Source organism: Ipomoea triloba, chromosome 1 (genome assembly GCF_003576645.1).
Source record: "Ipomoea triloba cultivar NCNSP0323 chromosome 1, ASM357664v1".
NCBI classification, from domain to species: Eukaryota; Viridiplantae; Streptophyta; class Magnoliopsida; order Solanales; family Convolvulaceae; genus Ipomoea; species Ipomoea triloba.
In genome coordinates, this window is record NC_044916.1 from 16,073,813 (window position 1) to 16,101,416 (window position 27,604).

At 33.5% G+C, this 27,604-nt stretch overlaps 2 protein-coding genes and 1 long non-coding RNA gene across 4 annotated transcripts; 1 reads left to right on the top strand and 2 right to left on the bottom strand.

Annotated features, from left to right (window-relative positions):
- Positions 1 to 1,741: 1,741 nt before the first annotated feature.
- Positions 1,742 to 2,288, bottom strand: LOC116013993. The gene is made up of 2 exons (XR_004097320.1): positions 2,240 to 2,288; positions 1,742 to 2,150 (listed from the first exon to the last, which is right to left on the bottom strand). It is a non-coding gene; the product is annotated as an uncharacterized LOC116013993 (long non-coding RNA).
- Positions 2,289 to 6,828: 4,540 nt separating this feature from the next.
- LOC116002983 lies at positions 6,829 to 13,353 on the top strand. Its single transcript, XM_031243200.1, has 7 exons — positions 6,829 to 7,265; positions 11,629 to 11,768; positions 11,901 to 11,988; positions 12,122 to 12,254; positions 12,339 to 12,626; positions 12,717 to 12,941; positions 13,037 to 13,353. Exons 1-5 carry the CDS (start codon positions 6,829 to 6,831, stop codon positions 12,411 to 12,413), a joined length of 873 nt encoding a protein of 290 aa, XP_031099060.1. The 3' UTR covers positions 12,414 to 12,626; positions 12,717 to 12,941; positions 13,037 to 13,353.
- Positions 13,354 to 22,740: 9,387 nt separating this feature from the next.
- Positions 22,741 to 26,298, bottom strand: LOC116025652 (probable LRR receptor-like serine/threonine-protein kinase At3g47570). 2 transcript variants are annotated; one of them, XM_031266976.1, is made up of 3 exons: positions 23,639 to 26,298; positions 23,111 to 23,495; positions 22,741 to 22,954 (listed from the first exon to the last, which is right to left on the bottom strand). In XM_031266976.1, coding segments are annotated over exons 1-3 (2,193 nt in total). In that variant the 5' UTR covers positions 25,446 to 26,298; the 3' UTR covers positions 22,741 to 22,953. The 2 variants fall into 2 exon arrangements, with proteins under 2 accessions (XP_031122836.1, XP_031122827.1); XM_031266967.1 differs by having other exon boundaries at positions 22,741 to 22,958.
- Between the last annotated feature and the right edge of the window lie 1,306 nt (positions 26,299 to 27,604).

Here is a 27,604-nt window from a genome sequence, read left to right on the forward strand (position 1 = left end):
CTTCAAGAAACTTAGCATTTCTTGATTCCACGATTCTAGTCGAATGAGATGGACAATAAAATCTATACCCTTTGGAGGACTGTGCGTATCCAATAAAGAAACCACTAATAGTCCTTGGGTCCAACTTCTTTTCTTGTGGGTTATATATCCCTACCTCAGACGGGCATCCCCAAACACGCATCGGTTTCCAACCTTTAAATAACTCAAATGGTGTCTTTGGGACAGCCTTGGTTGGAACACGGCTTAATATATACATTGCCGTCTTAAGCGCTTCGGCCCACAAAAACTTAGGAAGTTTGGAGTTGCTTAGCATACTCTGCACCATGTCAATAAGCGTTCGGTTTATTCTTTCAGCAACACCATTTTGGTCCGGAGAACCAGGCATGGTATATTGGGCAACAACCCATGTTCTTGAAGAAACTTAGCAAATGGACTAGGTGCTTGTCCACTTTCAGTGTACCTACCATAGTATTCACCACCTCTGTCGGATCTTACTATCTGTATTTGTTTCCCATTGGTTCTCAACTTCAGCCTTAAAAGACTTGAAGACATCTAATGCTTCATTTTTATTATGAATCAAATACACATAAGTAAATCGAGAGTAATCATCAATGAAAGTGATGAAATACTTCTGACCTGGCATATCCATATCTGGACAGCAAATGTCAGTGTGTATGATTTCCAATATGCTCGAACTCCTTTTAGCACCTTTCTTAGACTTGTTTGTCTGATTTCCCTTTATGCAGTCTATACAAGTCTCGAAATCAATATAATCAAGAGTACTAAGTACCCCATCATTTACTAATCTCTTTATACGTTCAAAGGAGATATGACCTAATCTCTGATGCCATAACATAGAGGAGTTCTCACATATACTTGATCTTTTGGAACCAGAATGAACATGCAATGTACTATAAGTGATATTGTTTTGTAAATGCAAATGATAAAGACCATCAGACATTGTACCGTATCCAACACAAGTTGATTTATTAAAAATATCAAAACGCTTATCTTGAAAATTAAAGGAAAACCCCATTGGTACACTACTACACAGACGGCTTTTAACGTCGGCTAAATGGACCCTTTAACATTGGCTAAAATCCAACGTTGATCTGGCCGGCGTTGTAAGGGTACACATACAACGTCGGCTAAATGTTAGTCGACGTTGTAAGGTACACATACAACGTCGGCTAAATGTTAACCGACGTTGTAAGGTACACATACAACGTCGGCTATTTGTAAATAGCCGACGTTATAGGTAATTTGAAAACTACTAAAATACCCTACAACGTCGGCTATTTACAAATAGCCGACGTTGTAGATAATTTGAAAACTATTAAAATACCCTACAACGTCGGCTATTTACAAATAGCCGACGTTGTAGGTAACTTAAAAACAAATAAAATACCCTACAACGTCGGCTATTTACAAATAGCCGACGTTGTAGGTAATTTGAAAACTACTAAAATACCCTACAACGTCAGCTCTTTACAAATAGTCGACGTTGTAGGTAATTTCAAAACTACTAAAATACCCTACAACGTCGGCTAATAAGACTAGCCGACGTTGTAGGGTAATTTTTTTTAAATATTCATTTTATTTTTCTATTTACACCCAAAACCTGCTCAAATATATATAGCTATCACAATCACATTCAAAACCTGTACAATTTATATTTATAATATCAAAATTAATAAAAACAATAAATCTCACAATTGATAATAATTAATAATACAAGTTCATCAAAAATTATCTATATTAATTAATACAAGCCATAATCTTCTCCCAAACTTTGTACCAAAAGCAATAAAAGCAATACATACATCTCACATTACTATTTCACATACTAATGCAATGTATTAATCCATTCATCAATGAAGTATTTGGCCCATGTGTCTCTAACTTCATCAATCTCTTGTTGATTGTAGCTCAATGAACCAACTTTCTCCACTATCTATAATAATGTTGAAAAGTAATAAATAATAATTAGTAAGCTAATTTAAGCTAGTATTTTTAAAATTTGAATGAGAAATGTATTTTCTTAAATTACTTGCCTTATCCATTCCTTCGTATGCTTCTTTGGAAAGAATTTCAAACATGTACTTCATCACATAATACCCGCATTCGGTAGCTCCAACTTGTTTGGCACACTATATATTTGAATTATAATACAATTAAGAATTCATTTAATTAAAAACTATGAAATATATGTAGTTTTACAAATGTATAAAATACTTACCAAACAATTAATCCATTTTGGTTGACGATTTGTTTTCTTTCCTTTGGAATGTAATGTTGATTTCATACACCTATAAATATAAGAGATATGTATACATAAATACTATATGGCACCGTACTTTATGTATAATAACTATTAATTAGTTATAAGTTTATCGACGTTTCAACTATGTCTTTAATGTCCTGACGTGGTTCGCGTCCAACGGAATCAAACCAATAGATTTCATATAATAGTGGACAAATTGCCATCAACATCCAATGTTCCCTACAAACAAATAATTTATTAGTTGTAAGTAAATATAATATGTAATAAAAGCACATTGTATTTAAGTTATTTTAAAGCAATTAAAACTTATAAATGTAAGGGGCTAAATAACATTTTTTTCTGTCCGTATTGCATGGTGACATTTATATACCCTGTTCGTTGTGCTTTAGTCGTCAATTTTGGTTGAATGTAAGATGGATCTATAAAGCCATACGTGGTCTTTGATGCCAAATGAAATTAGTTATACAAACACCTATTACAAAAATACATCCAATCATATATATATATATCTAATAAATGAAATGAGAAATACTATAAACAAATAATAGCAAAGAACTTATACCTTATAAAGAAATGCAAACAACAAATATCCATCGTCTCTATATTCAAAAACCGCATGATCTCCAACTTCTCAAGATATACATCATATTCAATGTCGCCCACAATACCACGAGACATATGCACCACAAGATTTTGTTATAGTTTTCGAGCAACTTTATATGCCTTTTGACATAAAGGACTCAAAGAAGTCGGATCAACTATAATCTTATCAACAGAAGAAGATTTTTGCACAGCGGATTCAATTGTCAATTTGGACATTCTTTTTAACTGTTCATTAATATATTCATATATAAATATATATATATATATATATATATATATATATATATATATATATATAATTATTTTTAACTATAATAATTCAAAAATTAAAAATAAAAATAAAAACCTTACCGTTGTGAAGGCTGATCGGCGGCGGAGCTCCGGCGGTACAGCGGTGCGGCTTTGAGCGACGGCCGAGCTCCCGCGGCGGTGCGGCTTTGAGTGACGGCCGAGCTCCCGCGGCGGTGCGGCTATTAAGGACGGCCAAGCTCCTGCGACCAGTGTTGTAAAAATCTCGCCTAGGCGCCGATTAATCCCCGCCTAGGCGCTGGTCGACCGCCTACCGTATCACATTAAATGGTGGTCTAGGCGGCCGCCTAGGCCGCCTAAGCTCCGCCTAGGCCGCTTAGGCGCTGACCGCCTAGGCGTCGACTAGACCGACTAGGCCTTCTAGTCGGTCGATTTACTATTGTTCTTTTTTTTTTTTAATGGGTTATTTCACTCAAAACAACATCGTTTTGAGCAAAATAATTTTAAATTGTACAAACTTTAGATATTTTTTAGGTTAATATTTAATATTTTAGTATTAACTATTAAAGTATTATATAATTTATAATTATTAGTCTTTAAAAAATAAAAAATACTTAAACAAATTTTTAAAAAATAAAAAATAAAATAAAAAATACACGGGCGCCTAGGCGCCGATTAATCTCCGGCTAGGCGTCCTAGGCGCTAGGCGCTCCCCGAGCGCCTAGCGATTTTTTCAACCATGCCTGCGACTGTGCTTCGCGACTACGGTTCGGCGGGACTGCTTCGCGACTCCGGCGGTGCTTGCAGCGGCGGTGGCGCTTTGCGGGAATGGGTGGGCAACGGCTGTGGAGTTGGGCGACGGCGTGGCTTTTGTTCAAATTTTGGTTGTTGATCTGAATATTAATTTGGGGGACGGATGGATTTATTACAAACCCTACAACGTCGGTTATTTAAAATAACCGACGTTGTAGGTCAATTATATATAACACAGCGCAATACGACGTCGGCTAATGTCCTAGCCGATGTCGTATTGCGCGGGGCTGAGTGCGTTTGGTGATACGACGTCGGCTAATGCCGTAGCCGATGTCGTATCAACGGTCGCCAGTGTGAAATTGCGATACGACGTCGGCTAAACACCTAGTCGACGTCGTATCGCGTAGCAGTTTTAGGTTGAAACCTTTAACGTCGGTTATTGCATAATAACCAATGTTAAAGGTTTTTTTTATTTTTAATTATTTAAATAACATATAACGTCGGCTAATTATTTAGCCGACGTTAATTAGCCGACGTTGTATGTGATTTCTGTAGTAGTGGTACAAGTCTCGATACCGAAACCAAGTTTCGGGAGAAACTTGGTACATAAAATGTCTTATTCAAAATCAAAACGAAACCACTACTTAAAACCAGCTTGCATGTTCTAATAGCTTCCACTTGCGACCCCATCTTGTTTCCTAATAAGATAGTCCGTTCATTTCCCACCGGCTTCCTCAGATTTTGCATTCCCTGTAAAGAGTTTGCAATGTTGATTGTTGAACCAGAATCAATCCACCAAGTATTAGCATTAACTTCAGACATATTAGATTCATAACAAACGAATGAGGATAGATTACATTTCTTCTTGACCCACTTCTTGTAATTGATGCAATCTTTCTTCATGTGTCCCTTCTTTTTACAGAAGAAACACTTATACACCTTCTTTATGTCAGCTTGAGGTGGAATGTTTCCTTTCCCCTTAGCCTTAGAAGTGGAACCTCGAGATTTTCCAGATTTAGACTTCTCACGTGCCATAGCTAGCATGGCACTTTCACCCATTTCCATCACCAATCTACCTTCTTCTTGAACACACATGGTCTTTAAATCATTTATAGACCATTTTTCCTTATATGTGTGATAAGAGATTTTAAAAGGTCCGTACGATGATGGTAGAGTGTACAAAGTATAATAAACGAGAAAGTCATCCGACATATCTACCCCAAGAGTCTTAAGTTGAGCCATAATGTCACGCAATTCCATGATGTGCTCATGCATACCTTTGACGGAAGTCAACGAAGAGAGGAAAATCTCATGATGAGGGTGCTTGCCAAAGCCTTTTTTGAAGTGACGAATTGGTCGTCAATAGCCTTGAGCGATGCTCGGACATCCTTATGTTATTTACTAACAAAACCCCGAATCCCATTAGATATTTTCGCCTTGATGTACATTGTGTTGAGCGGATTGGATCTATCCCATCGCTCATATAGCGCAACTTCATTTTGGGTACTGTCTTTAGTGGGAACATGCGGTTTCTCATTGTGAATAGCATAGTCCAAGTCTTTCCACCCTAGATTAAGAAGAATAGTTTCCTTCGACATTTTATAGTTGTCGCCCTTAAGTTCTGGAACTTCGATGTTCAAATCTGTGTGAGTAACGGATTGAGATGCTGTAAAAGATAAAGGTTTGGATTAGAATTTTGAGGCATAGATAGAACTGAATTGCATACATTACCAATGTAAATGATGCATATCCTAGATCCGAATGCCATAAAAATTGCCTGTGGGCTAAATTTTTACGCATAATGGACCTTGAAAAATTAGAATAGAAATGAGATGGGTACAAGGTTGAATTTCTATTTTCAATGTTAAAAAACTACCAAAAACTATATGCCGACACATAATTCCCTGTGGGCTAAATTATGATCATAGCTTGGTATTTCAACCTGATCAATCATATAAATATAACAAAATTTCCTGTGGGCTAAATTTCATTATATTAAGTATGATTAATCACAATTTATGCCTAAACTTTATGCGATTTCGGAAAAACTTGATGTACAATATTAATTAAATTAAGGATGTTGTGGCTACTCCTTAATCAACTAAAAACGTACTATTGCATCGACATAGATTTTGAAAAGGTAAAACAAATTATGCAATTAACATGATATGCAATTCCCAAGTATACTCCCAGGAAAGTTGGTTGAGCTAAGGCCCATTAAAAACCAACTCCTTAGACAGAGTAGGATTTCAAGGGAACTTGCAGCACATAGGTTATTTTCAAGTTTTCTTCCCAAAAAACTTTCCCCGGGTCATGCAATTTCACATTCTAGCATAATTGTTCTGAAGGTGTTATTCAAAATTTTGATGTTCACGGTTTGGAAAAAGCTTTAAGGATAGGTAAACCTTTTGAACTTAATGTACTAACCTTTAGGCACTACCGTAGTTGTACTAAACCGTATGTACTATGTAATATGCTAAAGTCCAGTATTCTAAGGAATTTCACTAATTCCTAAACATGTTTTTCCAAGGCATAATATAAATTGCATAATAGGCACTAAGTTGCACAAAATATTATGCTAATTGGACATAATATGCATATTACAAAACATAAATATCATATTATACAAGAAATTGGACAAAACATTATAGCAATTCAATAAATATGAGTATATTAAACAATAAGATTTAAATTCAATTTGCAATTTTGAATGAAAATTCCTTTAAAGACTATATAATTTTCAAAACTTTATCAAATTGCAATTTGAAGAAAAATTATAATGCAAATAATAGGCCCAATTAATTAAACAAATATTTATATAACATATAATAATCAGGCTTCATATAAATAAATATATTAAAGGTCCAATCAATATATAAACAAAGAATTAATAGAACAAAACAGGCCCAAAACAATTTTTTTTTTATAATGGAATGTGAATGGGTCAGGCCCATTCGACCAAACCCGGCCCAACTTCCTTAATCAACTTTAGAGATCAAAACATCAAAATAAAAAACCTAGCACGTAGTAGAGGCGAGAGACGATCGGACGCGAGACGCCAGAGAGGACTCCTTCGCCCGTCACCGCCGCTCGCCGCCCGCCGCCCGCCGCCCGCCGCCAATCCCCGCCCTAACCCGAGACCCAGCGCCCTTCGCCTTTTCCAGCCAGTCGCGGCCTTCAAGCAGAGAGAAGGGGAGCGGCGATCGAGGGTCGGGAAGCCCGACCTCGACACCGCCTTCCCGCCGGAAAATCCAGCATCGCCGCCGCTCGCCACCCAGATGCGAGACTCAGTGCCGTCGCCGGGAAGCCCTGCCTCGCCGTTGTCGTCACTGGTCCCGATCGGCGAATCGAAGATAAAAAACAACCTTGTGGACAGGTTTTCCTTCTTTTTTTTAATGATTTGTTGTTTCGCCGGAAGGAAAAAACGCACCGGCGGTCGTCCGTTCCTTCACGGTCGCCGGTCAGTCCCTTCTCCCCCTTTTTTTTTGATATTTCGAAAACAGAGTATGTATACAAAAAGTATTATGCGGAATTTGTATATAGTATTCTATGAAAAAAAACACATTTATATATGTATAAATGTTCATACATATATATAAATAATATGTAAACTGCAATGATATAAACATATACAGATATGCAAATATTTATATTAATCAATAGTCCAAAAGCGTATGAACAAATATATAAGCAAAATATAAAATTGCAAACTTAGGCAATTTAAACAATTAGGCAGAGATAAATAGGCTATGATACCAAATGTAAGTATATAACACAATTGAACTAACCTCCAGCCATAGTTGTCTTTGGGATTGCCTTTGTTTGAAGTTGTTGATTCACTTGATTGTGTTGGTAATGGTAGATTCCTGCAGAGTGTCTCCCACTTGTTCTCAGGTTTTTAGTATAGATGGTGTAGACGGTAACCTAAGCAGTGGGGGACTTATTGCTTATATAGCCTATTGAACCATCAATATAGGCCTTTGTAACAGTTGTAACAACAACCGTTACAACTTCTGATTTAATGGTACCACATTATGGCAATTGAAGACCATAATTGCACCATATTTAAATAGAAAATGTTACACTTATTAGCCTAAATTAGCTTAGATTTAGTCTTAGAAACTCTTGGGAGCATTAAATACAAGGTTTGAAGTGGATCTCAACAACATTTCTCTTCCATTTAATGCAAAAGTGGTATATTTCCTTTATCTCTTCTCTCGTTTACATTTATTGCTATTTAATGTTTCCTTTGCTTGTTATTGCTATGTCTACTCAAGAAATGAGTGAGTAGTTCCTTATATGGGTTAGAATAGGTGTTTATTACTCTTATTGATGCTATTTATGTGAATATTGCATAAAGGGGATGAACACCCATTTAGGGTTCTTGAATTTGAGTTGGGTTATTTGTTCTATCTTTCAATGATTAAGGCGCAATGGTTGTTGTTTGTCTTTGGAAAATCTTCCATTACAATGGGAATTGGATGGAAGATTTGAGCCTTCCCAATCTCGAACCCAATTTCCCTTTTATGGAAATAGGGGTAGATTGGGGCTTACAAAATTTTTAATTTGTTCTTAAAGAATTAGTGTTGATACACCATGAGAATGGGGCAACCCTTGTTCTAATCCTTGTGGAAACTTGGATTCTTTAGTGCTTGCTTCAAGAACCTAGGGTTAATGTTCATCCCTCAATTTTAGTATCAAATGCATCAATAGAGTAATACACCTAGTCTAGCTCATCTTTCCAAATAGATTTCAAACCTAGTTTTAATCTTGTTTTCCTATTAATCCAAAACACCAAAAATACTTTAGTTTTAATCCTAATCCAAATATGATTTACTTGGACCATTATGGATTCCAAGACCTTGGTGCCTAGAGTTTAGGTAACCGCTCTCTACGTGCCATAAACTTCAATGCTCGTGGTTCGACATTTACACCCGTTTCACCATCACCCCTATCCTTACATCAACATCTATAGTACCAAAAATATTACTTTGAATTTTTTATAAATAAGATATAATATTATTAAATCCAAATAATTAAAAATAATGTGCCCACAAGACAATGGATTTTATAATTGAATTAAATATTAACTATTATTTTTTTTGTTGAATACAAATTGACCATTATTAAACATTATTTATGGTAATTATTATGTCCCGTGTAATATTAAAACTATTAGATGGGATTTTTATAATTAAGGTATAATTAATTAAATCAAAATTATTAAAAATAATGTATCCACAATACAAAATAAATTATACTTGCCTTTATAATTAATTATTAATAATTACCTAATTTAAATTTACAATTATTAATAATTATTTATGGAAATTATTAGGCATTAAAAAAGGGATAAAAAAGAATAATTAAGAAGATGAAAGCATATAAAAGATGTCATACAATATCTTACATTAAGGCAAATTAATATAAAATTTAATAATTACTTCGAAATCAAATACTGAAAATATTACAGGAAACATTGATTTCATCTACATGAACACCGATTTTCTTAAATTTGTGCTCCTTTGCTTTCTTTTGCTTCATCCACATGAACCCCGCTTTCCAGTTCTACCCTCACTTCCACATACTCGACATGTGGATTTCCTCTTGCAACTACATGGATTTCTCCTTGCACACTGCCTGATCGGTGAAGACCTTGGCGTTCTCGCGGTGATTTACGGCAGCTTCCTGCTACGACAATTAATTATTACCATAAAGTGATGTTGTAATATGATTTAAACAATTATATTATTATTAAAATAAATAAAGAAAAAAATAAAGAAGAAATAATTTAAAAAGTTAATATAGTGTCAACTATTATATAATAATAATGCATATTACATGTCAATTTATAAAGTTGTAATATAATTTCTTACTAGGCAATGAAAGAAGGAAATGAGAGAGTCACCGGAATGGGAAGAAGAGTGAGACAATGCAAAATGAAGAATGTATTTATAGGTAGAAAACGTGAGAATTATAAATTTGTATAATTTTTCAAAAGGAAAGTGTAATTAATTTTTTTTTTAAAGTTTTTAAATAATTTTCAGTCAATTAGTAATATCTTTTTCCTTTTCAAATTTGTCTAATTTCCGTTTCATTTTCCGTTAGGATCTTTTTATATTTTTAATCAATTAGTAATATCAATTTTCTTTTCCATTTTATATTTACTATTATTTGGACAGGAATTTCACAAAGGATGGTTTTATTTTTATTAATAGTAGTATAGATATAGAAGTATAAATATGTATTCGAATTATTATTATTGGTGTAAATAATAATTAATAAATTATTCTTTCTTATAAAATTACGCAGAATTTTTAACAAATTTTCTTATTTATTACGAATAATTTTTTTCCATTATTCTCACAATTATAATGGTTTAATTATTCTCAGAATTTGGAAAATAAAATTTTGTTACCAATTAAGCTTTATTAATTTTTTTTACCAATTAATAGCATTGATACGTGAATATAGAAACAATATTACCAATTAATAGATGCATAATGCCTAATATTTTACCTAGCATAAAATATTGTATATGTAATCCTGTGAAATGCATAATCTGCACATAATGCAGATTATGTTTCCTGAGATTACTACATTAAAGTATGCATTTAAAATGTTAGAGATTGTTTCTATTTTATTCTACTTTAGACATTTAAAATACTGTCTATAGCTGAGATATATCATGATTTTAAGTGCTTCCAAAAAAATAAAATAAATCATGTCGATTAATCATGTGTAGTACATAAAGTCATTATTCCGTTGCACAATTGATGGTATATGTAATCACGGGAAATGCATAATCTGCACAGAATGCAGATTATGCTTCCTGAGATTAATATATGAAAGTGCATTTTAAAATGTTAGATATTGTTTCTATTTTATTCTAGAGCTGCAACATTAATATTAGGCACTAAATGAATATATCAACCATAATAAAATATTGAGCATGGTATAAGGCTCTTACCTGGGATATGCTGAAATGTCAGTTCTGTCCATCTCCAGTTTCAACTATGATTAATAATTAATCGATTAGCTTAGTGTGTAGAGGCTAATGTTCATGGTTAACATATGCATACAGATTCAAGTTATAGTCAAATGCATGTTAGAGATATACTAAATTTGGAAGCTGACAGGTTAGGTTATCGTTTTTTTACAGGGTAGTTTTCTTCACGAACATATCCCTAGGGATTGTGTCGAGAAATTTGACAAAATATTCAAAGAAGGCAGGGTGTACTTGGTCAAATGCTTCTTGGTTATCAACACATTCTATACCTACAGAACTTGCGACCAGAAGCTCATGATCAAGTTCATGGAATCCACTGTAGTTAAGGAATATAAACAAATCAACTTTTCGAGAATTACCTATCGTCTTAAGCCATTTAGTGAACTGAAATCTCCAGAATGCTTTAATTTGATGATAAGATGCTAATTGGTATATGAAATTTTATTTTTTTTCATTAACTCTTAGTATATCTTTAGTACACTTTTGTGCCTAAAGCATTGACATCCTAGAATTGGTTGATGTAGATGTAATAGGAATGTTAGTAGAGGTACATGCTCCTCAAGAAAAATTCATTTCCGGAAAACCGTCAAGGTTAGATAGATTTTGTGATAGAGGATGAAAAGTGAGGCTACTCCTTTTATGATGAGATATTATAGTACCTATGTGAATTTATTACTAACCTGTATAGTTTTTTGACATGCTTTTTGTTTTCTATGGTTAAAATTCAAAGGGCCCAACAATTAAGATGTACTGTATGGGACCATCACGTCTCTAAAATTGAACCGTGGTTTAACAAAGAGTGTAATTGCCCTGTGATTGTGCTAATACACATGCTAATACAGTTGTGTAGGCTGAAAAGAGACTGCACCAGTAAGTCTATTAACTTATCATGAAATGTGGATATGTACAAGTCATTAATTACCTTCAAATAGATAGTAACCAAAATTGTACAAGTCATTAATTACCTTCAAATAGATAGTAACCAAAATTGATTATCTATAGATGGAGATGTCAAGCTGTCCAACTCTTATGCGGCTACACACGTATTGATAAATGAAGATGCACCTAAATTCATAGAGTTCAAGGAAAGGTGAACATTTTAAAGTATATTATTATTTCAATAAGGTGTACAATGTTACTTTATATACTTCTACTTTACAAATTTGTACCTAATTGAAAGTAACACCACAAGTCATTGAATTTCATCTACCTGATTATTATAGTATAAGTGATGTGCAAACTTCATTAAGGAGTATCAATACAATCTCAAGCCTCTCACAAACTAATTTTATTGATACCTTCTCAAGTGGTTCAATGGTGGTGAACACTATTTCTGAGGTCTATGTGTTGAGACAGGTAATTGTTAGTCATTAAACTTCAATTTATTTCTCAAGTTAGCTTCTATTTGCAGTGTTCTAATGAATGATTTTTCCTTTATAGTATGGAGACTATTGGGTCGTTGCTAAAATTGTGGAGATTGAGACTGACAAGGGATGGTGTTATAGCTCTTGCTGAACGCGTGGGTGCAACAAAAAGGTTAAACTTGATGATGATGGTTTTTTGGTATGTGAAAAGTGTAAGCGGCGATGGGGGGAAGGTATTTATCGTTATAGATTGAAGGTACGAGTTGTAGATGGGGATGGAAATGCTCCATTCCTTCTCTGGGATAAAGAGTGTGCTGAGTTAATTGGTATGGATGCAAGTGTTTTGCACGAGAAATACCCTAAGGTATGTAAATATATGTACTATTGAGGATTATTTCCTATACTAATGTGAGCTGGAAATTTGTACCTAAAGCATGATTATGTGTCCTATTAGGGTATCAAGGAGTTTTCACCCGAAATAATGAAGCTTAAAGGTATCTCAATGGTATTTTGGATTGCTGTACGAAAGGAGCAGTTCGAGAATCTTCATAACGCCTTTGCAGTCATGAAAATTATTAACAATCGGGCCTTAGTTGATGCTCAATGTCCCCAACTCCAAGAGGAATCATACAATGAAGATAATGTAATTCAAGGTTTAGAGGGGGAAGATGGTGATGAGGTAAATCATACTTTGATTCCTAGAACTGCTTTTAGTTCCTAAAACTGATTATGTGAACTAACTTATCTTATTATTGTTTATAATATATATAATAGGAGTTTGTGTCCAACGATGAAGTGTTGAGCCCTATCACTGAACAGGACTCAGCAAAGGAATTTACTCAAAGTGGAAGTGGACCTGTCAAGAGAAGTATGCTTGACGAATTTTCAAGCACACAAAGTTCAAAGAAGACAAAGGAAGCTAATATCAAGAAGGAGAATTTGTCCTAAGTGAATTTGTCTAGGAATTTGTAAGCAGAAAGTGAACAATGATTTTTAGGATGGATGTGTTTCAAACAATGATGCCATGGATGGCAATCATGGCATGCTATTTTCAGTTTTTAATCTATTTGGTTTTACTGTGTTCTATTGCATTATTGTGTCTTATCTATTTGCAGGTTATGTTTTGGTACTACAACAAGTACAAAATGGCAACATATCAGACGCAAAGGAAATGTGGTTTAGAGAACTATACACTTCAAGATGCAGGGGAAATGATCATTGTGGGGCCCAATGCTTAAAGGAAATGTTATAGTTGTAGATAAGTGTATAGGATAAGATTTAGCTTTTTGTCATAAGGCTATGTATTTTGAGGTGAAAGTATAATCTGAACACTTTCTTGGGCCATTTTCATTAATCATTTAACAGATTACTATCTCATGTATGTGCACAGAGAACATGACAGAAAATAATCCTAAGAAAAAAAAATTAAACCTATCTAGATATGCTAATTAATGAGCTAACTCATAATAAGTGGGCAATTTAGCTTAGTGTGTGCAATCAATCAAAGTCATTGTAAAACACATACTTGGGATTATATTTGAGGTTAGCTGCCTTCTTATGAGGCTATAATCTATCTAAGGTTTTGCAATCAACCTTAGATTTATGAGTTACCAGTGGATATAAAAAATCATCCACAGGAAACCGAGCTCAAAGATTAAGTACTAAAAAAGATAAGTCTATTTTATTGAATTTTTTTGAGCAATAGTATTTATAATCTATGGCATAAATGGCTATAAACCAAAGTTGAATGGGTTACATTTATTGTATGTATGATCTGTCCATTTACTTCCTATAACACATGACGATGTCAACTTCTTCATAACTGCTAGTAGATTACTTGTACCCTACAAGAAATGAGGCTGCCTTGAGATAATTTGAGACCTATGAGTTCCAGATTTGAAATGCTAGAACTTTTATAGATAGGACTTGAGCACCTAATTTAATGTATTGATGATTTTCTAGGGAATAAACTGTAGAATACAAACAATTTTATATATAATAAAGGGGAAACGATGCTTTTGGTCCCTGAATTGTTTTACTTTTGGAAATTTGGTCTCTGTCAATTAATTTGAACAAACTTAGTCCTTCAATTGTCTATAGTGTACCACATTTAGTCCTTGGAATTATATAATTATAAATTTCTATTAATAAATCATTTTTTCATGAGATTATATTTGTCAATTACTTTCCACTATTAAAACTAGCCTTCTTCTCTCCCTTATCGTCTTCTTCATTGCATAAATTTCTCATTAATAAGTGAGTACGCGGTTGGCGAAGTTCACTCCGGCTAGCATTTCTCTCGCAAATTCCTCATCATATGTTCTCCATGCGAATTTGCTAGTTGCTTCATCACATAAATTGAGTTAAATATGTGAGAGATACTGATCAAGAAAGCAAAGATGGAGAAATTAAACAAGCATATCTACTACTTGCAATAATCTGTACGTGGTGTTGGGAATTTGAACAACTTTTCCCCATCACTTCGAAGCAGTTCCTTGACCATCTTAAGAGGAGTGTTCTACTGGATGTGCTCCAGCAATAACGTAACCCTTCATCATACACCACATTCACATCATATTGTCGAACCCAGTCTGCATTAGTCGCTTCCAAATAATTGCATTATTCCAATCGCCGCCCCTACAATTGCTCCTGTCACCGCCTACTCACTTATTAATATAATGAAGAATTTATGCAATGGTGATGGCGTTAAAGGGATCGGAGGGAATAAATCTTTAAAAATGAAGAGTATGTAATTGACAAATATAACCATGAAAAAAAGACTTATTAATATAAATAAAAATTATATAATTTTAGGGACTAAATGGGGCACACTATTGACAATTAAAGGACTAAATTTGTTCAAATCAATTGATAGGGACCAAATTTGCTAAAGCAAAACAATTCAGGGACTAAAAGCGCTATTTTCCCTATAATAAATGTGTAATGTTGTGTTTCTAATAAACATGAAATTTGTATATCATCAATAGTCATTTCCATGTGAAATATTTAAATTCAAATGAAAATATTTGATTGTTCAATTTAAATGATTCGGAACATTAATCATGAAATGTATGCTAGCCTAATGTATAATTCTTCTAGTGAATGCTTAATACATACACATTAAGTTTGTTATGATTTTAGTCTGTAATACAAATTTCATTTTGCCAGAAGGGTTTGACATTGCATTTCAATTCTCTATCAGTCATGAATTTGTAAAGGCTAATAGTCCTTTAAACTTGAAATGTATCCAAACTAACAATAATTAACCTTAAGTTATACGTGATTCAGATTTCATCTTCTAATTTGGTGTGATCCTAATAATTAATCTTGCTTGACCATGGGTTTTTTTTTTTTGGTATTGTTTATGTTTTGCCCAACAACATTAAGATGATTGCTTCTCTTAATGCTGTTTTTTTTTCCTTTTTAATCAAAATTCAATACAGGTTACGTTAACGTAACATATGAAGTGATGTGTATCATGTGACCTATTAATCAACTCTGCTTATTGTAAAAGAATGTAAAGGTAACCACTTTGACGCGTACACGGATTGCTTCCCGCAATAAGTGCACACTCAAGGAATCACTCAAGAACCTTTCGTGTCCAAAAGAGGATCTTACCTTGTAGACTCTTGGATTTTGAGATCCCAACTCTACAAATGTCTCACCAAACTAACAAATAATACTCTCAACCCTTAGATTATTAAGCAAGGCTAAGAATTAGAGTATTAGGAATCTAGCACTAGAATTAAGATACAAAAATAAAATTAGCTATATAATATGAGTAATAGTATTCTTTTTGGGTTTTTGGATATGTGTGTGAATATAAAGAACAAGATAAGGGGATAAACTAGCTTCTCACTAGCCTACCAAGATTGAATGCTTCTCACAAACAACCTAAACTTCAATGCACTTCTCATGCAAAGAAAAGAGAGAAATTTCACTCAAATTGAATTCTTACAAGGTGTGTCTCAAACCATTGAGTTTATGGGGTATTTATAGGGGAAAATAAGGTATTAAATATTCTAGGTCACTAATCCCACCCAAAATAAAAAATTACAACTTTGTAAAAGTAATTCCCACCCAAAATTAAAATACAAAATAATTCCCCACCCAAAATTAAAATACAAAATAATTCCCCACCCAAAATTAAAATACAAAATAATTTCCCACCCAAAATTAAAAATACAACATTTTGCAAAAGTAATTTCCACCTAAAAATAAAAAATACAATTCTTGCAAAGTAGTTTCCCACCTAAAAAAAGATACACCTTGCAAATAATTTCACACCGAGAAATTTGATCTGATACTGAAGTCTGAATTGTCTTCAAAAGTTTTTATGTGAAGACAATTGAATAGAATTATTTTTCCAGATTGATCTTCTTCTTCACAAAAAGATGTTGGACTCCAATCTGTTTGCACAAAAGTGTTAAAAGCCTCTTGAATCTTCCTTGACTTAGATCTTGTTACCGGGCCACTCGAGACTTTTAATGGATCATTTATTTGTTGCATTCCGGTCTCATCACACTTTCATTTATCTTGTAATATCCTGTTAATTCCTAAATAATGATTAATGCCAAAGACCTTGGGGTCTAGTGGCACCCGGTGTCTCGGTTTACACTCCTACATGGATGATAGGAGCATGGTTGCAGTAGGCGCTAGGCGCTAGTCGGGCGGTAGACTAGCGCCTAAGCAGTCTAGGTGGCGCCTAGGTGGTTCTAGACGGTGACTTATAAAAACAAAAAATTAATTCATGTGTGTGGCTGTATGTCATATATTATATTATATTATATATATTATATATATATATATATATATGTATCTCTTACTTCTCTTACTTATATAAATAAATAAATTTAAATATATATAATATATAAATATAATAATGAAATTAACAAGGTCGACTCGCTCGAGTTAATTCGGCTAACTCTCCCGAGTTGGGCGAGTTAACTCAGCCAAATTCGGCCCAGTCGGCCGCCAACTCGGCCTAGTCGGCCGAGTTAGGCGCTAGGCGGCCTCCTAGGCGACCGGCCACCTAGGCGGACGCCTAGGGAGCAATTCGCCTCGGTCTAGGAGCGCCTAGCGCCTAGGCGGGTGCCTAGCCGGCCTAGGTGGGGATTTTTGCAACAGTGGATAGGAGTGAGTGACTCCTATTATCCTTGTATACTACACTGTAACAGAAAATTATTGAAAGATGAAGTTCTATTTCACCATCTAATGCTCATGTCATGATGTGAAATTAAAAAACAATGACTAATCAATATGTATTATATTTTTATTTTTATTAATTATTTATTTATTTTGATTCTAAATCCTATATATTTACTACCAAATAAAAGAACTTGTTCTACTTAAACTTATTATCATTTCCAAATATTTTATTCAATTATCATTCTAATTTAAATGTTTGAACCAAATTAACACCCTAATTATGAAATATATTTGGCGTGCACACATGATGTTTTTATGTTGGATCTGAGCATTGTACTATGCTTATTCTCCAATAGGTCACCCATCTTGTAAATCAACCAATTGGTGATTGAAGTGTCCACGACACCATGATTCAATGAAAGAATGTTGAACTCGAGTACTCGACCCTCCAATGCATAGTCCCAACATTTTATAGTGGGAAACATTACGGCTGCAACAACAATAGTATGGAAAATGACGGATCTTATAATCAAGAAGAACCCATAAACTTTTATTGTTGAAACGTGTATTCTGAAACTTATTAATGAATTCCTTTTCTGTTAAAAAAAAACAAAAAAAAAACCATAAGCTATGAGAAATGTTCAACTGGAACTCTGGAATTCAGGCAACTCATGAATGGGAAAGAGAAAGTCAGTACAATCAATCTTCCCAAATTAAAGTACTTGAAACTGGTGATCAAAGAAAGGCAGCCAATGGAGTTTCTTAAATAGCTAGCTAGGTTTTGGTTTTGCTTAATCTAGGGTTTGAAAAAAAAAATCAACAACAACGTAATTGTGACTATTTTCTAAGTTCATGGTTAAATTTAGAGTTTATTTAATTTAAATTGAATTTGGTGGCTTAATTGTTACTTCATATTTCGCAAATAGTTAGATGACTTGTTTTAAATTTCTTTTAATTTCACTCAATGAATAACTAAGCTATTTCATATATACATGGCATGGACTAAAAAAAAAACAGTATTACAGTCTAAAACGTCTGAGAACTGGGAAATGAAATAATTGTTCAAAAACAGTAAAAACGATTAGAGGTCGCTGGATTCAAAGTCCAGAGTGCTAACCACTACACCATGGAACCACTACGCTTTAATACCAATTATTCATTTTATAAATTAGGTTTGAATTACATATTTAAGCTGTGAGGAAATGTTCTTGAGTTTGGTTATGCTATGATGCAAAAAACTAACTGATGATAAATTGATAAGTAATAAAGCATCACTAATCTTCATGTGCTTTTCTTTTCTCTCACAATTATACTATTAAAAATGATACAAATATTCTATTTTGGTACATCTAAGGTTCAAAAATTCAGCTTTTGACTTTTTTTTTTTTTAAAGTTATAATTTATAATTTCGAACACAACTTTTAGATCATCAATCCTTTTAAAATTCACCAAACACACTTATCTCTTGTCTTAATTAAGTATTATTGACGTGTCAGTGGTGTCACATGTCTTATTTCCCTTGGTTACAATTTATTCTTAAAATTAAGCACTTTTTGTAGGCACCCAAACTAATATGGTATTTTCCTATTACTTCTCTTTGTCTTCTAGAATGATCTCCCACCTGTACTTTGCGCTTGAGTCATTCTTCTTTCTCACTCACTATAATAATCAAATGGAAAACTAAAAGGCCAATTCAGGTCTACTAAGAGAATCTTCTATAGTTGAACATGGGGGTATATTAATCTTCCCAATTTTGATAGGCCAATTTTCAACTGCTCACCGCATTCTACTGTGGAGTAAGGAGATGTGTATCTGCATACGAGTTTGTTGTTCATCAAATTCTTCTTGAGAATACATTGCAATATGTTAGGCCATATATTGTGTAAAAAAAATAGCTACAAAGTTTTTGGAAAAGGAATTCTAAGATATACTCTGTAGATTAAGAAAGGTTAATTGGTTGAACAATTGCTTTAATATCACTTAGCTTGTTGGTCTCTATAGCAAGTACAAATCTAGAGTTGGGGGGAGGGGGAGGGGGAGGGTGGGGTTTGTAAATAGAGTTTTAAACAGTTTTTCATATATATTTAAAAGGAAAAGTAAACCCCTTCAAAAAAAAAAGAAGGAAAAGTAAACTAATAGTGCATAGTATAAATATTGAACTTGATAAGAATTTACTTTAAAGAAGGATTTTTGCAGCTTCGTTTATTTGAATGCGTAAGTGATTAATTTTGTGCGTGAATATGGTGAATTTGCAAGTAAATAATTAAATAGGTAAAGATAGAGAGATTTTTATAATGGCCTGTCCAGAAAATTCTCTATTCTACTATTCTCGTATAGTCTATGGAGGAATTTAAGATTTAAAAGTGGAAACCTTTTTAAAAGGATCAATCACAAAGTTCCCTAGCTACATGCATGCTCAACTGTTCAATGATAGTCGTTCGGAATAGATGTATCACCTAGCAATTGGTCTCACTATTTGACTTTTCTGTTGCAAGGATCTTTCACCAAGTCCCCTTGAGTGTTGAGTCTCCAATTAAATTCCTCATGAATGAAAGTTGTGGTGCTGGACACCTTGAATCTTGATGATTCAAGTTGGAGCTAAGAACAATGAGTTTATCTTAAAAAACTAGATGTTCAAGCTAAGAATGTGAAAGTTCAAGAAAATTATTCTTCAAGCTGCTTCTAGGTTACCCTTTTACACTGAGCAACATTTGCCTTGGAGAGATTTGAACAACTTCAAATGTTACTGATGGAGCACAGTAAGGGGCAGCTGTGTCCAAAAGCTGCTATATCCCTTAAAATCTGTTGCTTCTTCATAACTTTGGCATGAAAGTCTCCCTTTGTAGGAAAATTGTGTTTAGATTATTTAGACCATTTTGCTAAGTTGTCAGTATATTTTAGATCCTTCTTGATATACTAGAATTGACACCTAAATTAAACATTAATCTTGTAAATAACTTTCTGAAAAATAATACAGTACAATTTGAACTAATTCTCTCAGTTACATAAATTGTCACCAACTTAGATTTTTAAGAACAGTTGTGCGAGTCGTGTGCGGAGTCGCTACTCCGGAATCCGGTTATACCTCTATTCATGAAGTTTCTTTTACTACTGTTTCGCTGGTATTTTGTATTCTAACTTATAAAACTCCTGAAACTTTGAATGTCTTCGTATTACAAGGTCCCAATTGATATATATATAGGATGTTACACGTATACTAATTTTCCACCTTTCATGGTTTCACCTAGCTTCAAGCAGCTCATGCAGAAGAGTTTTGAGAGAGAGAGAAACCAAGATCATGCATGCTAAAATTCTTTGACCTTTAATTTTTCCTTTGAATTTCACAGGCATGACCATACAAATAAACTGGACTACTAGAGATAATGATCACGTAAATGAATGTATGAGAGGTCCAATATTTGAAACTTTATTGGACTCAAATTTTACAATAGTTATTCCATGAACCCGGATCCAATTTTCAAGGTGGATCCGTTACAATTTACATACTAAATGTTCACAATTTGACAATTTACATACTGAATGTTCACAATTCAAATTGGGAACATTTAGTATGTAAATTGTACGTGAACATTTAGTTGTGAACATTCAATATATAAATTGTGAATACTCAGTATATATATTGTGTATTTCGGACACGGATTCACCTTACAAGGACTTGATCGCTTGTGAAATTAGAATTTCCTTTTTGGTCAAAATATGTCAATAAAATAATAAAACAATAATACACAAACTTTTACAGGGCGTTTGGTTTGAGGGAAAGAATTAGGTGGGAAAAGAATTGCAATTCCATGGGAAAAGAATAATGCGGGAATAAAGTGGGAGTTTAAATTCTAGTGTTTGGTTGACAGGAATAAAGTTACTGGGAATTTCAATTACAATGTTTAGTATACATGGAAATTGAGAGGGAATAAGTAATATAAAGTCCAAAATGCCCATTGTTATTATTATTATTTTATTATTATTATTATTATTTATAATTGACAAATTAATTCACAAATTGTTAGAGTTGTTGCATATAAAGAATGTAAATTTTGAAGAGTTCTGCATATAAAGAATTCAAATGAACATACACGAAAATTGTTGTATATAAACAATGCATATAAATAATAATGCAAATTTTGAATAGTTGTTGCATATAAAGATTTAAATAAACATACACAAAGAGCAGTCGAAGAATAATACACGCTATAATTTAAAACGGAATGTCAGACATCAATTTTAGGTTAAAAAGGGGATGGTAAATTTGTCTCAAGATAAATTTTTTTCTTCCTAAAATTAATGGAATTAAAATCTCATGGGGGGCCATGGGATTCTAATTCCATGAAAATGAGGGAATTGCAATTCCCTCCAACCAAACGAAGGAATTTAGTACCATTCGGAATTATGTGGGAATTAAGTGGGAATGGAATTGTAATTCCCTCCAACCAAACACCCTGTTAAAGATTTTTATAAACTTTAAAATTTTGGAGGTATTCAATTCAAACTTTTAGTTATATGATTAAGATTTTTAAAGATTTTCTAAAAATAGGGTGGTATTTTATTAAAACTTTTAAAGAATCTTTAAAAGTCCATTGATATTAGAAGAGTAATGAATTTTTATAGCCTTTTTTATATTGGATCTTCTTTTCAAATATAAATAGTTAAAATTCATCTCTCAAACCTCATTTCTAAACTTTAGTTTCTTTCTACTAAGTCTGAATGCTTTCTCTTTCTATCTAAGCTCTATTTATTTATATTTCTCTCTATTTAAACTCTAAAAACCTTATTATACAATAATCCGAGAAGTAAATGTAGTGTTTTTTTTTTTTTGTTTGGGTCAACAAAATCAAGACCCATCTTAGAGAATGAATGTTGCTAGATTCTTGATAGGTTTCAATAAAGAGTATGCTGAAGTGAGATTAGAACTTATGGTGATGGATCCTATCCATCAATGAATAAGGTCTATGCTAAGATTTCTCAGGAAGATAGGCAAAATACAGCCAATGCAAATGATCAGCTGTTAGTTGTTAGAAAAATCTTCAAACATTTGCTTAATTCAAGAATACATGGGTTGCAGATGATTAATGGTTTGGCTACGGAGGTTAATGGATTGTATTACTTAGAAAGACCAATTATGAAGAATGTTAATTAATGCTACTAGCATAGTTTCAAGAAAATGAATCATTTTCCATTTCTTGATGGCATATATGTTTCTACCTCTTGCTTTGAGTTCTTAGGTGTAGCTATTCTGGGTGTTTTTCTATTGCATTTATCAATAAACTCCAGGAAAAGCATTGTCAAACGAAATAGAAATGAACTCGCAAACTAACTAACTGCAAAAGGGAAAGAGCAAAATCTTCAAAACATCAAAATTAACCAACATCACAAACGAAATAAAATAAAATCAAATATATTCTCAATCAAGTACAATTGGAAGGAATCAATCCCCATAATTTGCTCCCTTGCGCGATCTCAGTCTCTGATCTGCTAATTGGATTGTTGACGTTGCAAACTCCGCTGCTACCTTACTTGATACAGCCTGCTCTAACTTTCATAGATTGACATGATAGTATGACATCGGCGAATATTGAATATGGCATGAAACAAAAACATTACAGCAATCAATAAGTATAAATGATCAACAAAAAAAAAAAAATTCAATGCACTAATTTAAGTACCATCACAAATGAATTATCTCACCAAGGAATGGTCCCAATGTCTCCAAGTTCCACAAGGGTGTTTTTTATTGAATGTAACTCCTTGACCGCATTGCCAATGCTCATTCTGTTCTTGGGTAACTCCATCGAACAAGCTATTCCAATCTTAAAAACTGATACAAGGCATTCTATTATCTGGTCCTGAAGTACAAGGCTTCTAGAAGTTGCATTAGCTTCTTTGTGGAATAGCTTTGGATCCACAATCTCGGTGACTTGCTCAGGCATGCTCATTCTAACATAGTTATGAAGTGTTAAGCCATTATTGAAGATATCACTAGTAGGACTTTTATTGGTAAATATCTCTAACAAAAGGATTCCATAGCTATACATATCACCAAATGTTGACAAATCACTTCCCATCCCATACTCTGAAAAAATTCAAATTCAAGCATTAGTACTCTTTCACCAAAATTTATATATATACTCTAAAAGTCTTTATGTTTAATGAGAATTGATTCTCTCTTAAAAGTTTCAAGATGATTAACTAAATAAATAAAAGAAAATAGCCTACCTGGAGCTGCATATCCAATAGTCCCTTTAATTCCTATAGATGAACTCTCTTGGTTAGATGAAGATGCAACTGTAACTTCCGTGGGAAAAAACTTTGCTAATCCAAAATCAGCCACGTGAGCAACTAAGTCTCCATCCAACAAAATATTGCTTGGCTTCAAATCACAATGTACTAAACCTGTCTCCAGCTGATTATGAAGATAATCAAGTGCATTTGCCACATCAATTGCGATATTTACCCTTTGTAACAAGTTCAAACTCTTTGAATCATTATTTTCTCCCGTGTCTTTTGAGTGATTGTGCAACCAATTATCCAGACTACCATTGATCATGTACTCATAAACAATGGCGATGAAGTCATTACCCTCATGGTCGATACTACAACAAGTGGTCAAAACTTTTACCAAGTTTCGGTGCCTAATTTGCCTCAATGCTTCACATTCCACCAAAAAGCTCTTGGATGCTCCTCTCACTTGAAGCTTGAACACTTTAATTGCAACTATTCCCAAACTACCATCAAGAATGCCTTTGTAAACAATGCTGAATTTTCCAAATCCAATTATGCTGGATTTAGAAAATTCATTAGTTGCCTTCTGGATACTCCAATATGACAACTTAGGCATGAACTCTGTTGTTGCATCCAACTTTAAAGGCTGCTTGTTCTTCTGCTTGTAAATGAACACAATGAGAGCCACAATTATCAGCAGAATCAAAGTCCCACTTGACATTAAAATTGCCAACTTTTGAATATGGGACAGATGTTGTCTTTCCCCTTCTCTTGGGCATGTTGGCAACCCAAATTGCGGAATACCTCCGCAGAGGTTAGAGTTACCACCAAGCACAACTTCAGTCTTGTTTTTAAAAATTCCTTCAGTAGGTATCTCACCTTCCAAATGGTTAAATGATAAATTCAATCGCTTCAAGTACTGAAGTTTACCTAGAAATTCTGGTATTTTTCCTGTGAGGTAATTACAAGATAGATCTAGAATTTCTAGGCTTTTTAAAGAACTGAAAGAAGGAGGGATAAATCCATGGAAAAGATTATGATTGATGTTGAGTTCAATCAAGCTAGTCAGGGCACCAATGGCACTTGGAAGTGTGCCTAAGAACATGTTGTTGGAGAGGTCTAGTGACAACAAATCTTTGAACCCACCAATCTCTACAGGAAGAGGACCTATAAAGTGATTGTGAGAGAGGTCTAAATGCACAAGTGATGTAACTTTAGGAAAATTTCCTTGGAGTTTGTTTCTGGAAAAATCTAATTCTAACAAATACTTCAACTTTTCAAAACTTATCGGTATAGTACCTTGCAACTCATTGAATTGTAGGTAAAGCCGACTAAGAAGGGACAGATTTCCCAATGAAATTGGAATCTCACCAAACAATTTGTTTCCTTCAAGGTTTAAACTGATGAGTTGTTGAAGGCTTCCCCATGAGCTTGGAATAGTACCGCCTAGCTGGTTTTCTGATAGGTGTAGGTATTGTAAGTTAACAAGATGACGAATTTCACTTGGAATAGTACCACTTACAACATTTTCTGCAATGAGAAAAACCTGAAGTCTTGAAAAGTTTGCTATGAATCTGGGCAAAACCCCTCCAAAATTGCAGTTATCCAGATACAGGAGTGCTAGTGTAGCAGTACTATTGAGAAGAGATGAGATGAAATCCAAATTAGTGGATTTTCCATTACCAAGCGGATTGTCATAAAGTGAAAAATATTTTAGTCTAAGTCCACTAAATGACGGTACCCCTCCATAAAAATCATTATGACCAACAGCAAAATAGTATAGTGTTGTGGCATTTGACATTGAGATAGGAAGTCGCCCACTTAAAAGATTATTACTAATAAAAAAATACTTTAGATTTGGAAGGGTAGAGCCTAAATTTGAAGGAAGATATCCCTCTCAAGTTTATTTTCTTGTACATCAATAGATACTAATGATGAGAGATTGAAAATGGATATGGGAATGGTAGAAGTCAGGTAGTTGGTGTGTACAATAATATCAGAAACTTTCTGCAGGCACCCAAAAGAAGTAGGAATTTTTCCTTTGAAATTATTTTCACTAAAATCAAGTCCGTTGAGTGATGAAAAATTGCCTAGGTAAGCGGGTATCTCTCCCATCAAGTGGTTTGTGATAACCGAAAGGTACTCAAGTTTGGACAGTGACCGAAACTCCAAAGGAAATTTACCCGTTAGATTATTATTTCCCAAATAAAAATTTGTTAGACTAACACAATGTGAAAGGTTTTTTGAAATTTCACCTGAAAACACATTACTTTCCAGAACCAACACTCTTAATCTTCTAAGTCTACCCATCTCTTTAGGAATTATACCTGCTAGAGTGTTGTTTTCAAGAATCAATTTTCTCAGGAAACTCAGGTTCCCGATAGCAGGCGACAAAGAGCCTTGAAGGTTGCTGGACTCCAAATCGATTGTTACAACTCGTTGGTGTTTGCGACCACAACTTATTCCAATCCAATTACAGAAATGGGTAGACTCATTCCATGATTGAAGAGAATCTCCGATGATGTTGGCTTTGAATGAAAGCAATGCTCTGTGATCAGAAACATTTCCGGGCAGGGAGAAGGAAGCTTTGCAGAGGAAGGCAAATAAGGCATAAAAACAAAAAAGGGAGGAGCTCATTTTGTGGACAAGATACAAACTTTATTATGCTGAGTGCACTGGGACTGGGTGGAAAGATCAGAGTATATATAGAGCTCAAGAATACAAATTAAATTGTGTTGACTAATGAATAGTAACTAGATCTGGCAAAATGAGACAGAAGAAGTAATAAATTCTTTATAAATAATAATAATAAAATATTATTATTATTATTATTCTTTTTGAAGAATAATACACTTGTGGGTATTTTGTTAAGTGGCGAAAATTAGGTAGCGTACTAGCGTTTGATTTTTTTTTTTTTTTTTTAGGATACTACATAGTGACTCTATTACATTGTATTTGACTATTTGTGTTTGATTTAGTACAATTAGATAAAGAGAAAAAGACACTTTTTTCCCTATGGAATGTGCATATAGCACTTTTCCTCCCTAAGTTATTAAAGTAGCAGTTTTTTCCCTCAATTATTTAAAAAGTGGTAGTTTTCCCTCCTGTAATGTTAAATTGACATTTTTGCCCTTAAAAATAACTATTTCATTTATTTTTATTCTCCAACCAATTATTTTTATTCAAGTTGACGCACCTTAAGTTTCAACAACTATTCACATTAGCACACAACCCACGCACCTTAAGCACAAAACCCACTGCACGCACCTTAATCACAAAAACCACGTACCTTAAGTACAAAAATCACGCACCTTAAGCACACAAGCCACACACCTTAAGCACACAAACCACGCACCTAAAAAAAAATCACTCACCTTAAATTTAACCTAGATGCAAAAATTACCAAATTGTCACCGCGTTTTTTTTTAAAATTACGTTAATCTTGGACGTTGATTTAAGTAAGATCAATGGCTCAGATTTAACCGCACGGGACACACACACACAAATATATATATATATATATATATATATATATATATATATATATATATATATATATATATATATATATATATTAAGATCATATGAGAACAAGTACTTAGGAGAAAACTAAGAACCAATCTTAGCCTTACATATGAAAAAATCGGACGCATCAGATCAAATTTAAAACAAAAAAAACAAAAAAAAAAAAAAAAACTCAATGACGTTTTTGTAATTATCACTAATTTTACTATGCAAACATTAACACTATACTTCTAAGAACTTTGCATGAGTGCACATTTAGTTATTACAAAATGCATATTTAGTATTAACAAAATGCACATTTAGTATTAAAAAATTACACTTGCAAAAATATGAAAGTGCATTGCACTTAGAGTTTGGATTTTAGAATTTATAACTGAGTTTTTTGTTTTATTTAGTTTAGGGGTTCACTTTTTCTGCTTAGGATTTAACATTTAT